Source organism: Opisthorchis viverrini (assembly GCF_000715545.1).
Source record: "Opisthorchis viverrini unplaced genomic scaffold opera_v5_164, whole genome shotgun sequence".
In the NCBI taxonomy this organism is placed as follows: Eukaryota; Metazoa; Platyhelminthes; class Trematoda; order Opisthorchiida; family Opisthorchiidae; genus Opisthorchis; species Opisthorchis viverrini.
In genome coordinates, this window is record NW_008751819.1 from 221,123 (window position 1) to 233,632 (window position 12,510).

Here is a 12,510-nt window from a genome sequence, read left to right on the forward strand (position 1 = left end):
CGCCTCATGATTCAGTTGGCACGATATTCGAGATATCGCAGTACATTTTCATAAAGGAAACTGCTCACAGGGTTGCTGAAAACTCTTCGACAGCCCAAGACTTAGCTATCAGAAACCGAAAAACGAACTGGAGGATTCCGGGCAACCGACTGTACACCGTGGAAGACCAAATGGGTATCTTTAACCCAGCAAAGCACACTCATTTGCATACCAATACGACTTTAATGGCAGACTCACCTGGAACCCAGGTGAATCTCTCGTTGGCGGAAACTCGGAGACTGCACCTACCTGATGAACCTGAAAATGTCGGATGCGAATAGTTTCGCACGTTTCAGAAGAGCTTGCTGAATAATCGGTAGTTTTTAATTGGGCAACGTTTCACTTTTGACACAAAAGCTTCATCAGGCCAAGTGAACAGGTCACCAAATTGGCCAGGTTATAAGACAGACGGGGAACCACTCAGTAAGTCCTCTTCACACTAGATCAGTGTTCAGTGTCAATTAACGGCTCGCGCCGGCTAGTGTGGTTACCAAAATTTTGAATTGATGGGTTGGAGGAGTTTCAAATTAGTTTAGTTAGCTAAAACCATTTTGAGATCAACATCCGAATGGTTAGAGTCTGGACTTTGAACCGGATGGCGGTCTTAACGATGCCATCGTCGAAAGACTTTCAACTTCATTCTTTGTGTTCGTTACTATTACACTCAGTGAACAAATCCTGAGGAAATCACGTGATAGTTCACGTGAACGCGCAACCAAAGACGCCTCACCTCGTGCTGATATCACCAAATAAAATGGCTAGACTGCGGAAGAAAGTACACACTGCTTCAATGGTCTCAGCCAAAGAAGAATGGCGTTTCAGTTCACTCACTTTTATCAAAGCCAAGCTGGATCCCCAAATTAGGAGAGTTCGGATCAACTTGCAATACGGTTTCGTGGAATAGCTGTGGTCCTTCATTTGACTGCTGAATAGCATCGAAATGAAAACAAAGATACACAAAGGATGAACTTGGAGCAATCAGTTGGGTTTTACGGAAGAATAGTAGACACGTCCTCGAAACTTACAACCGAAGTGTGACGTTTAGGTTAGTTGATCTGTTGAATACGGATTATATATCAAAACACGCGTTCATTGAGTGACAACAAGTGGTCAGAAAATACGGAATAATCTGCGTTCTGTAGTTGTCAGCAAGATGTTGTCAGCTAGATGTTACCCATCGATTTCATCAGCCAAGACCTTTTCCGCTGCAAAGTACAAGTCAGTCCTGAAAGAGGTGTGCTATCTGCTTTGATTTACACAGGTTTTAAACAGACTATTCGTTTCATCTACAAGTTGTAAATTCCTAGGTCTCCTCACGCTCCCAACAGCTTGTGAGCATCTCAGATGGAAGTCGACCTTCCTGCTGAGAAGTCGTCACTCGAGAAGCCAGTCAACACGTGACCACGTGATGTGGGTCACATGATTGCATTAGGATTGGCGGTATACCATAACTAAGTGCTAATTAGTCACGGTGCTGTTCAGCCATTTGTGGCCAAACGATTAGATGTTCAACTAATGACCACAAGGTCGCGGTTCAAAACTCTGAGTTTCGTGAAAGGAGGAGGAAAGAGGAAAAGTAGTTTAACAGGGTGTGTGGAAGAAGTGGTTGCTCTGGGAGTCAGTCGATATGTATGATCACGTGATGTTGTTTCCTAAGTGCGAGTTAATTACAGTATTGATTAGCTACTCTTGACCGAACGGTTAAGTGTTCAACTACTGATAAATAAATAAAAAATCGTGTCTAGCTGCCATGCCACCCGAAGGAAGCACGAGGGTTAGGATACTGTCAAGTTGCCCAAACCTAGTCAGAGGAAGTCGAGAGGCAGAGGTCGGGTTCGAACCACGGACCTTCCGGTCAGTAAATTCGCGCTCTAACCACTTGGACCATCTCACCCCATCCAAGACCCTAAATCTCTCTTTTCAAATTCCTAGGAGAGTCAACTTATTCACACTCCAAGACTTGTTTGGATTCAGATAAGAACGGCAGTGCTGGTTGGTGGGATGTGTGCCACTGTTCAAGAATGCGACAAAATGTGAAGAAACCGTTAATCTCTGTCCTACCTGGTAGACTGTTTGAGGTACTCGGGCTTGCGTCATCGTACCGTTGAGGGAACCAGCATCCATCTGGCTCGAACAAGGCAGAAGAGCAGACGTATACCATCAGATGTGAAACAACTGATCGGTTATTACCAGAGAGTCATTGTCAATTCAAGCGTCGACTTTTCTATGACACTCACATCCAGTACTTTACTAGGATCTGGACGGATGATGACTTTCTGTTTGTCTTGATACATGGACATACCGACGGCAGCCTCCTTCATTTCAGCACACCGACAACATGCATTTCAAGTGGTTATTTTCCATACAGGTGTAATCGGAAGATGGAATATCTGATTTTCTTACCAAATAGCTTGTGCTTAAAACAGGCCGAGGGAAAAACCGGTTGGAAAAACTGGGTTTTGTGGAGTCCTGTGAGGGGTGGCCGTGCCACATCATTGTGCGTTTTGAGAAAAATACACATTATCCCTCTCAATAAGCCTATCCCCCTCGTTCGGACACGATCACAGAAGAGTTGCCACTGAAAAGATGGCCTCTGTATAAGACCGAACTTTACTAGTCTTTGATCAGCTATAATACCTTGCCACATCATTGTGCGTTTTGAGAAAAATGCACATTATTCCTCTCAATAAGCCTACTACCCCCCATCGTTCGGACACGGTCACAGAAGAGTTGACATTGAAAAGCTGGCTTCTGTATAAGACCGCACTTTACTGGTCCTTGATCAGCTGTAATACCCTTTCAGTGTTATAGCGCCCAAGGGAGACTTGAGGGCCTAGATATCGTCAGTTCGTCCAAGCCGCCAAGTCCAAAACCTTGACCATAGAAAATCGACATACAGAAACACACCAAAGAAACGAAACCGATAAAAGTCCCTCTTACCTTGCGTTTGATATCTTCCGCTTGGCTCTCTCTCTGTTTCGCCAATCGTGGATTGCGTGCCACTATCAGACTAGGTGCCTTTATCTGCTCACTGCTCACACTGCCGTTGTTACGGACGCTTCTCCGATACGGTTCATCGAGCAAATGTTCCGCCAGTTCAAACAAATTGGCGTTTGATTTGAGCGTCTGCACCTCCGGCGAGGTGAGTAGACCGTAACGGAGTTGAGTCAATGTTCGCCAGTCAAGAGGAAATCCGACGATAGCCAGAAGCTGATCGCCGCATTTAATGTTGTATGCTCTGTGTTGAAATGGAGGTAGAGGTCTTGAGAGTACCAGCCAAGCAGGCACTAATAATTTGAAGTGAACGCTATTCAACGAATACACAATGAAGGGGATGATAGACCATTTTCGATCTAATGAGCCACGAACAACGAAAAGTAGTCTGGAACGTCGACGTATTCGCAGAAGCTAACAAGATAACTCCGACAGGGAAGTTAGCGTAGGACAAATGTTTCACAAGTTTGGAGTTGCTCACTTGCTGAACAGGACGGAGTGAATATAATCGTGGGTGTGGAACTGGCGAGAGTGTGGAGAGTGGTGTTAGATAAACCGAGTTGACACGTGACTGTGTGGTTGTCAATCCACGTAGAATCATTAGCAAAAACCGGGGTGGGGGTGGAAATTCCAACCCGACCAAAAGTACAACACAACTATCTTAGCAGTAGCTCATCCACACAGACGGACAGAAGGTTCAAACGACGTTCAAGAGGGACCATCAAATGAACCCAACCAGAAACACTAGACCCTAGACTGGACCCAAACACACGTAGGTTTCCCCATCGGCCCAACACTTGTTCACCCGCCCAAACTCACAAAAATCCCTCGACCGACACCCAACAGAGATTTTGCTTGAAGCAGCTGATTAGTTTTTAATAAAGGAAACTACTCATAAGGTTGCTGAAAACTCCTCGACAGCCCACGACTGGTTTCGCCCTTCTTGGGGCTCATCAGGTTTCCGTCAACCTTATGTTCTACTTGATTGGTTCTCCTTCCGCCTTAAATCTCGACCAACGTCGTAACCCAGTCAAGTGGCCTGACGAAGCTTTTGTGTCAAAAACGAAACGTTGTCCGGCAAAAGATCTACCGATTGTTACCAAAATTTCCCAAAAACGAGAACCAAGCACTGATTTTAGAGACAGCGGCGTGTATGAGCCTGGGTGAAAGCAAATGGAAAGAGGCCATCTTATCCGATTAACAGACCAGGAAACAAGTGACCGGATAGGAGTCTGACAGTGTGTATGTTAGCAGAAAGGTTGTATAGACCAATAACAAGGAGCTCGCATTGTTCACCTGTTTGAAAGTTGAGTGGAATCAGACAAGAAAGGTGGGTAAAGTGTGGAGAGTGGCAAATCAATCGGGATAAACGGCAGATGGGCTCTGTGAAACCGTATTGATGTATTCACATCCGGTATGGTTGCTCGTTACCGGAAGATGGTGGATAGCCCAATTGGTCATGGAGATAGAGGATACACTGTCCAACAGGTGGTTCCGCACTCCAAGCTTCTGGCATAAATTTACGGTTTCCAGTCTCTTTGGAATTCATTCGCTGATTCTAAAGTGTTCTCACGCGTTTCCCGAGAAGCAGAGACAGCACAGTGGCACAGAGCTCATTGTAATACTCGATGACATCTGGCCACTATATATGCACAATTTTTCGGGACTTCACAGAAGAATGTGGTGAAATTTCAATCGATGTTGGATTCCAAAACTATTTTTTAAACGCAACAGGTGTATGGGATTGTGAGATTCATCAGAGTTGTCCAAGACATCGTTGAAACCGTGGTACGGGTGTTGTCTATCTCAGAGGCAGCAGAGTGCTTCCAGGATGAATTTGCAGGATTGATAACTGGGCCGCACTGCGTTATCTTCTCTCAGACTGGCTCTCATCCACCAAAGTAGCAAGTATTCGAGAACCTTCGAAGGGACTCAAGTACATGCAGTGGAAAGATATTTCACGCAAATGTTACGCCACCAGATCTCCAACCGTCACAGAGGAATCCAGTCACGGGTAGCAGGACCACCAGTGGAGAGTGCGAGCAATTGAAAACATGTTACGTCACAGGAACGAATGCCTGACATTTCAGTGTTCAAACTACGGTAATCCCAGTACACATACACACAAACGGTTTCCGAGAGCGGACTGCTTGAATGAATAGCAACCGACACAGATACGTTCAAACTATACGCAGTTTTACTAAAGTTGCATGAGGAAAGCGGATGAGCCAAGTCTTAGCAATGGATTTATTGACCGTATCCGGGTATTAGCCAACGAAAGATCGACTTCAATTTGAGCACAAGGTTGACGGAAACTCGGGGACTACGCCTACCTGAGGAGCCCCGAGAAGACCAAAACCGTTCGTGGGCTGTCAAAGAGTTTTCGGCAACCTGGCCAAGGAGACACGCTTTTTTGTTCACATGAAAGAGTCGGAACTTTTAGACAGCTTTAGAGGTCATGGCACTTGGAAGACTTCCCTGAGTTTGTCTCTACCGAAGGCCAGCGGAGAGGAAACGGGGAAAGTTAGGATGAGTCGATTATGATAGATGAAAGAACAAATACCTCGCTGATAAAAGCATTTTGATCCGCCAACAGACTGTGCCTGCAAGTAGACCATAAGGTTGACGGAAACTCGGGGACTGCGCCTACCTGATGAGCCCCAAGAAGGACAAAACTGTCAAAGAGTTTTCAGCAACCTTGTGAGTAATTTCCTTTACGAAAAGACTATGTCTGTGAGTTGAAGACCCATCAACTTTCTAACCTCTTCGGATAAATCATTTCTTTCAAAGTCATTCGATTTTCACCGATCCCTTTCCGAAAAACCCGTCTAATCGTCTCGTTGAGGGCTGTTTTCATGTCGCGCGAACCGAGCATCAAATATTCTAGTAGCCTACCCTTTGCGCAACGGGAGAACTTAGAGTACGACAGTCTCTTTGTATGCCTACGTACACATTTGTACTCAAAATGGCACGGGTTGAAGTGCTCAAGTTATTCGAACCGGAATAGTTTGAGAAAAGGCGCAGTCATATGAAAAAAACATGCAAGCGTACGACACCGCCAACTGACTCGCAACGCCGATCAATGCGGGTAGAACAAGAAAATACTGTGGTGCATGTGAAACACAGAGAGGTGAAGTGTAACCCGTGTTCGGTTCACTGACCAACTTTGAAGTCACGCAGACTTGTGCGAATGGTGATTCTTGTTGCAGCGATATGTGATGAGACGGCAACAGTACGTGGAAGTTCATATTAAGTGAAAGGGTAGAACTAGTTTCTGAAGCGACAAGAGAACAATATTCCCCCCAGTGGGGTTCGGACGTGACACTCGGTCAAAGCGTTTTCATTATAGCGGGGTTGAACCAACCTCCGAGGCGGACCGATCACTCACAGGGGTGGGTAAGCGTTGTCCCTATAGAAATGCTTTCGCGATGGCCCATTGTTGAGGCAAGAACCGCGTGAGCTTTCTCGAGGACTGCTTTATCCTGTCATCGTCTGCCGCATGTTCCTTTTAGCGGCATTATTGATTGTCCCCAAGGATATCAATCAAATGAAAAAAGTTAATCTCGATTGTGCAGTTCACCTCTGCATGTTTCGAATATCATAAATGCGGAACATGCTCGATAAATGGACTGAAATTGGAGTTATTCGTTCATTCTGCAATAAGGTCCAATGGCATTCGTCTTCCGTAACATTTTTCCATACGATAGAATAGGCTTTCTATCCGATCGGATGAGTATTCTTCGACAGAAGGTAAAAGCTGAAATCTCAGCATGAGGGCCGAGCTACTTAAGCCCACACAGGAGCAGTCGATATACCGGGGTTGGATTCGAACCCCGGACCTTGGGGAAGTCCGCTCGTAAATCACCATACTATCTCGAGCTGTATGTGTACGTGGCTTCCAGTATAGGAGCGAGATTGATGAAGATTCGTAGTCTTACCTGATAAATTCAGAGATCACCAAACTCGATAGTGGGATGTCTAGCACTCCTATCGGCCTGATGAGTACTAATAAGAGTGGGACCTAACTCTCCCTTTTTTCGCATGCCAATTGTCGATGGTATCAAGGTTGGGTCACTCAAATCACGATTGGTCTTTAATCAGCGGTCTGAGACGCACACTGTCCTTTCCCCGCAAATGCTGGGGGAATACCCGCATGCGTAAGATTTACCAAAGGAGGTAGCGGGCTCCGTATTTAAGCGAATGCTCGAGCGTCGTTAGATTGGAAAAGTGAACGTGACCTCCCTAAAGTCACAACTCTCCTTGGTCCCTCAGTCAGATTGCGACATATATGGCTCTAAGTTTGCCTGTCTCGGCCAATTAGGTCACCTTTTCGATAAAAGTACTTCTATATCCTGTACTTTGCGTTTCCCGCACAGGTTCGTGTCGCACTAACCAGGACACCAGTATCTTATGTTCCATTCGTAGAAAGTACCGCGGCAAGAATAGGTGGTTTATGAGCAAATCACCGTAAAACTAGGACACGCAGGAGCAGTACAGTTGTGTAGCCGGCTAGTCACTCACGTGTCAATCGATTATCAGTACGGCCAATCACCGCGTTAGGTCAACACCCACCCACGCACCTCGTGCGTAATTGCAGCGCGTGTGAATTGGCAAGGTTGGAGGAAAAAGTAGAGACCAGTTACAGCTGTAATAAAAGTCAATCTCTTCGAAGGACTGAGGAGTATTGTGCGGCTGTCTCATCCTTATTGAGAATCCACAAAAGCGCGTATGTGACGAAACTAAACACCCCAGTGAACTCCCCTTCAAAAAATGGTTGAAAAACCGTCAAGAACATCGACAAAGTAATGAAATCAGATTGGGGGAAAAAGGATGCATTTCTGAGGGAAATACTTCCATAGAACAGCTGCATGTAACATGCGTACCTGTCGGCAGGACTTCCACGTTCAACACCAGCAACAAACAGGTTTTTGATCTCGCCGTCCACGAGGTGCTGCCGCAGAATAAGACCGGATCGCCTAAACGGCTGGGACGGACTTGGCTCAGGAAGTTGAATCAGGTAGAACTCTGTGGCATCTGTGGTTCGGATTTCCTCGACGCGCAGTTTGAGCGCATCGGACGAGAGCGGTGGAAGGCCCGGTCGCGGAGGTTGAACGTGGGATTGTGTTAGGAGGTCGCTCAGTTCTTGCTGACGGAGATAAAAATAGAAATAGGATCTTACAGCTTCATACGAACAGCAACTTGCCCACAAACTTGCAGCTGAGCCTGTCAGAATGCGAAACATCTTAGCGAGATACACCCATTTGCAAACAAATTTGGTTTTGCAGGAGACTCACCTGGGACCCAGCTGAATCTCTTGTTTATGCTGGGCCCGCACCTGATGAGCCCCAATAAGGGCGAAACCGGTTGTGGGCTGTCGGGGACTTTCCAGCAACCCTAGGAGTAGTACATTACAAAGATATACATGTATCGCGATATTCCAAATATCATAGCGACTGAAACATGAGGTGGCCTGGTGCAGCGCATTCAGTTGCTTGAAAACATCATAAATGAGAGATTCAGCTGGGTTTCAGGCGAGTCCCCCAAAACCAGATTCGTTTGTAAATGAGTGTATATTCGCTAATTTCGTGCAATTTGGTTTCAAGTAGAACATAAGGTTGACGGAAACCCGGGGACTGCGCCTACCTGATGAGCCCCAAAAAGAGCGAAACCGGTCGTGGGCTGTCGGGGAGTTTTTAGCAACCTTACAAGTAGTGTATTAAGTGAAACATCTTTTTTCACCTGAATTATGAATCAGCAGGCTGCTACGAATCAAATGTGACATTGACGTAATAACTTCTCACCACGCATTCCACTGTACAATCAAATCATACGGATCACGTCAGTTTTACCAACATCGACGGTATAACATCAGTGTTGAAGACGGTACCACCATCATCTATTTGAAGCCCTTGTTGTGAAGAAGAGGATAAAAGTAGACACGGGGAGGGGACTTGGTGCTAGTCTACCACTGTATCGGTGATATTAATGACTGGGGGGTGCGATAGTATGTTTTCTCGTACATCCGCTTTGCGTCTCTTGAAAAGGGAATTTTTGGAGTCGCTTTGAGGCATTTGCTCGCATTTGAGTAACAGTCAATGAATACCCAGGAAAATTCAGCAAGGCGCGTTCAAGGAGAAGATGGACATTCAGTTTTTCTAAACAAGATGCATATGTCCAGTAGTCTGTAACTGTTCAGTTGGCATTTTCTAATTAATAACTCCGGAGCGAAGGCCTTATTTTCTGAGGTGCCTTCCTCTTCATTGATGGACTCGGTAGAAAGTGACAACAAGAATGTCACTGACATCGATTAGCACGCATATCCTGCATATTGTGGACCACGCGGTCTCCACCCTGGACGGTGAGCCGCACTGACAACACTCAGACTTTTTGTAATCTTTTTCATACCACTCTGTTGAGCCAAAGGATGACTACCTCTCTTTCTGGATCGGACGCGCCAAAAACATCGGCAAGCAAGGACTCGGCATGCGAACCCACGCCTGGAACACCTCAGTTTTCAAGACTGGACAGTCCCCGCTGAAATGCCGTACGAACAGGATGTTGGACAAATAAGTCCCACAACTGATTTCAAGACAACCGTCAAAACCAGCCAGGAATTTCACTATGAACAGAAACACAATTGTTTCTAGCGGCGAAACAAGGAAGCTTATTCTACTAAACTTCTCGAATATGATGAGCTGGCGGCCGTTTCCAAATCGGCTTGTCACTGAGAACCAAGCTGACAGATAATGGGTAATGCCGCGATGACCTACGTATTGTTTGGTCGGAGAGTTCCAGCCACATGGGGCATGTAAAGGTTACTTCTCAAGTAGACATTCCTATTCAGTCGTCAAAGCGGAATAAAGGTCAGCGCTGTATGTTGTCTAAACGGTATAATTTTAGGAAAAAATCCGTGGGAGCAACACCAGAGCTTTCAAAAACCATAGTGGATGCAGGCAATCGATTTGCCGCTCCGCTGCAACCTTCACGCACGTTCTTGAACGGGAAGTTCTCACTATTCTAAAAAAAATCATGACACATACTACTACTCTGCTGGATTCTGTGGTAGGAACCTTGACAAAAACATCAACGTACCCCTAGCTGAATCAAGCCAACTCATGGAAATCGATAGATGAGCGAAAATCGATTCCGAGTGCTCACCTACTGATTTCTGGTGGACTTTTACCGTAAACATTTCACGTTGCGATAGGACATAATGAGGACTATTGCTGCAAGGGAGACGCATGCGAACACAGACTAATGCGAACTGTGAAGCAATTCAGTAGACCACCGAACGACTTCTACCGAGAACGATTAGGCCTTAATCAAATTTGTAATGCACTACTCATAAGGTTGCTGAAAACCCCTTAATCATAGTTCTGTCGGTGTAGGCTAGCCGTTGTGATCGTACACACACACGTTCACGGATTAATTATACTAAAAATTATGGGTGGAACCAGTTAGGAGAAAAAACATCTCAAAGTAACTGAGATCGCGGAAACATGAGTGTTGTAACGATGGTAACGTGTAGGTAAAATACGCATATATAAGCGTGGCAAAAAGATATCAAATGTGTGGATTTCAATACCTGAATGTCGGATGCTTTCATCGTTTGTAAAATTTTTGAGCATTGTTCATACAGCTCGGAACTAATCACTGCAGAAACATGGCTGGTACATCTAGACAACCGAAGATGCCTCTTCTCTCGAAATTTCCGATCCAACGAACCAAGTAGAAACAAAATTTCGCCTGAAATGGACTGGTAAACTGGTTTTAATAGAAACTACCTAGTTTCATCTCACAACGGCATCCGATGGCGGTCGGAACGACCACCTTCAGCAAGGGAGATAATCCATCTGGAATATTTCAGGAAAAGGGGACGAGAATAAATCAAGCCATCTTACGAACTAAAGCATACCAAGCTGCGACGCTTGAGAACACAACTCAGACGAAACGTGAAAACAAGCAGTGTGCAAAACTGACTTTAATATGGTATAGTATAGTATCATTCAGCTGTAACACCCTTTCGGTGCCTAGCTGACATGCCATCAGAAGGAACCACGAGGGCTGGGATACGGCAGAGTTACCCGAACCTAGACAGAAGAAGCCGAGTTGGAGAGATCGGGTTCGAATTATGAACCTTTCGGTCAGTGCTCTCACCACCGAGCCATCTTGCATCGGTTCGGACAGAGGAATAATTCATGCCGAGGGTGGACCCCTCCCAAAAAAAAGTCGTCGCTATGAGAAGCAGAGATCACGTGACTGAAGGATGAGTCACGCTGTATCCTGTCCGCGTGCTTGCTGCTCACCACTCGTGACAAAGTTCCGCTGATGATTTCCAATGAGGATGAAACAAGTGTACAATGATTCTGAAGTTTTCAGCGTAGATCGGCTTGCCTTACGCGACCGATTCTACACTGAGAATTCCAAAAAATTCGTCCCTCTAGGAGTCAGACAAAATGTAATAACGTGACGTGAATTCCGCGATTGAAAAAGGAGTTGCACTCAATCGTCTGCTGGTGGCTTATCAGTTCCGTCCCTACCGTGAAGCCAGGAGGGTACCAGTTCGAATCACCCTGAAGTTTCCGCACTGCTGATGATTCCTAATACTGATAAAACAGCTTTTTCTTCATGTATTAGCTTTTCTGTAAGGACCGATCGCACAGATGGGGCGAAACCGCGAGTGTTCGAGTGTTATTCGTTTGAGTGCCAATCAGCTATACTCATCTTCAATAAAAAGGATTTTCGCTATGAAGCGAGTCATATAAGTATCATATCAGGCCCAGTTGCTAACTGCAATCGGCTACATGCTCAGAGGGAACATTAGGTGGAGTGTGTATGAAGCTATCGGTGTCCGTGGGCGAGGATGAACCGGAATAACGAAGCAGGGTGGCAAGGAAACGGGGACCGGCCTAAATGCCCCTAATTAGTATAATGCTTGACAGTTTGCTTGCATCGGAGACAGGGAGTTATAGATTGGTTGTGGCGTTTCTGATGTGTACGAAAGTGGTTTACAGAGGACTGCAAGACGATTCGCAAGGGTCCCGAAAGGTAGTTGGATCGAGTGCGTGCAGGCACACTGGGCAGTATGCTGACTGACAATGGGATAATGCATAGAGTAAACTCACAACCACCGATCAGGTTGTTCGTAATGCTTCAGTCCTCTCGGTGGTCCTTTATCGAAAAAATGACACCATACAAACAAGGTCAATCGTTCAACGCCATACGGATGACAGAAAGGGCAGTATGACGGTACACACAGACTACGGAGAGCCAATCCACCCAGAGTGGTCTCCAACCGCTGGACGCCAAGTATGGACTAAGAGAGTAGAAGCCAACCTTTCCCAGTTTTCAGCGATAATCACCAGCTTCACTGGGAAGATGGAGAACTGTAAAATGTCTGTTACTTTGACCTTACCGGTCGGGAGAAATAGCTCACTCTCGATAGATGAACTGATCACACTGCATCGGTTGCGCTGG

The 12,510-nt window shown here is 45.8% G+C and overlaps 1 protein-coding gene across 1 annotated transcript in view; it reads right to left on the bottom strand.

Moving 5' to 3' along the window:
• The window catches only part of T265_14234 (hypothetical protein), a gene marked incomplete at both ends in the record, with an annotated part of 46,700 nt that extends 35,956 nt beyond the window's left edge, over positions 1–10,744 (bottom strand). The window contains 4 exons of the mRNA XM_009172705.1: positions 871–964; positions 2,980–3,277; positions 7,917–8,179; positions 10,619–10,744. Coding sequence (XP_009170969.1) covers positions 871–964; positions 2,980–3,277; positions 7,917–8,179; positions 10,619–10,744 — 781 coding nt within the window. The remainder of the gene's footprint in view (positions 1–870; positions 965–2,979; positions 3,278–7,916; positions 8,180–10,618) is intronic.
• Positions 10,745–12,510: the final 1,766 nt, after the last annotated feature.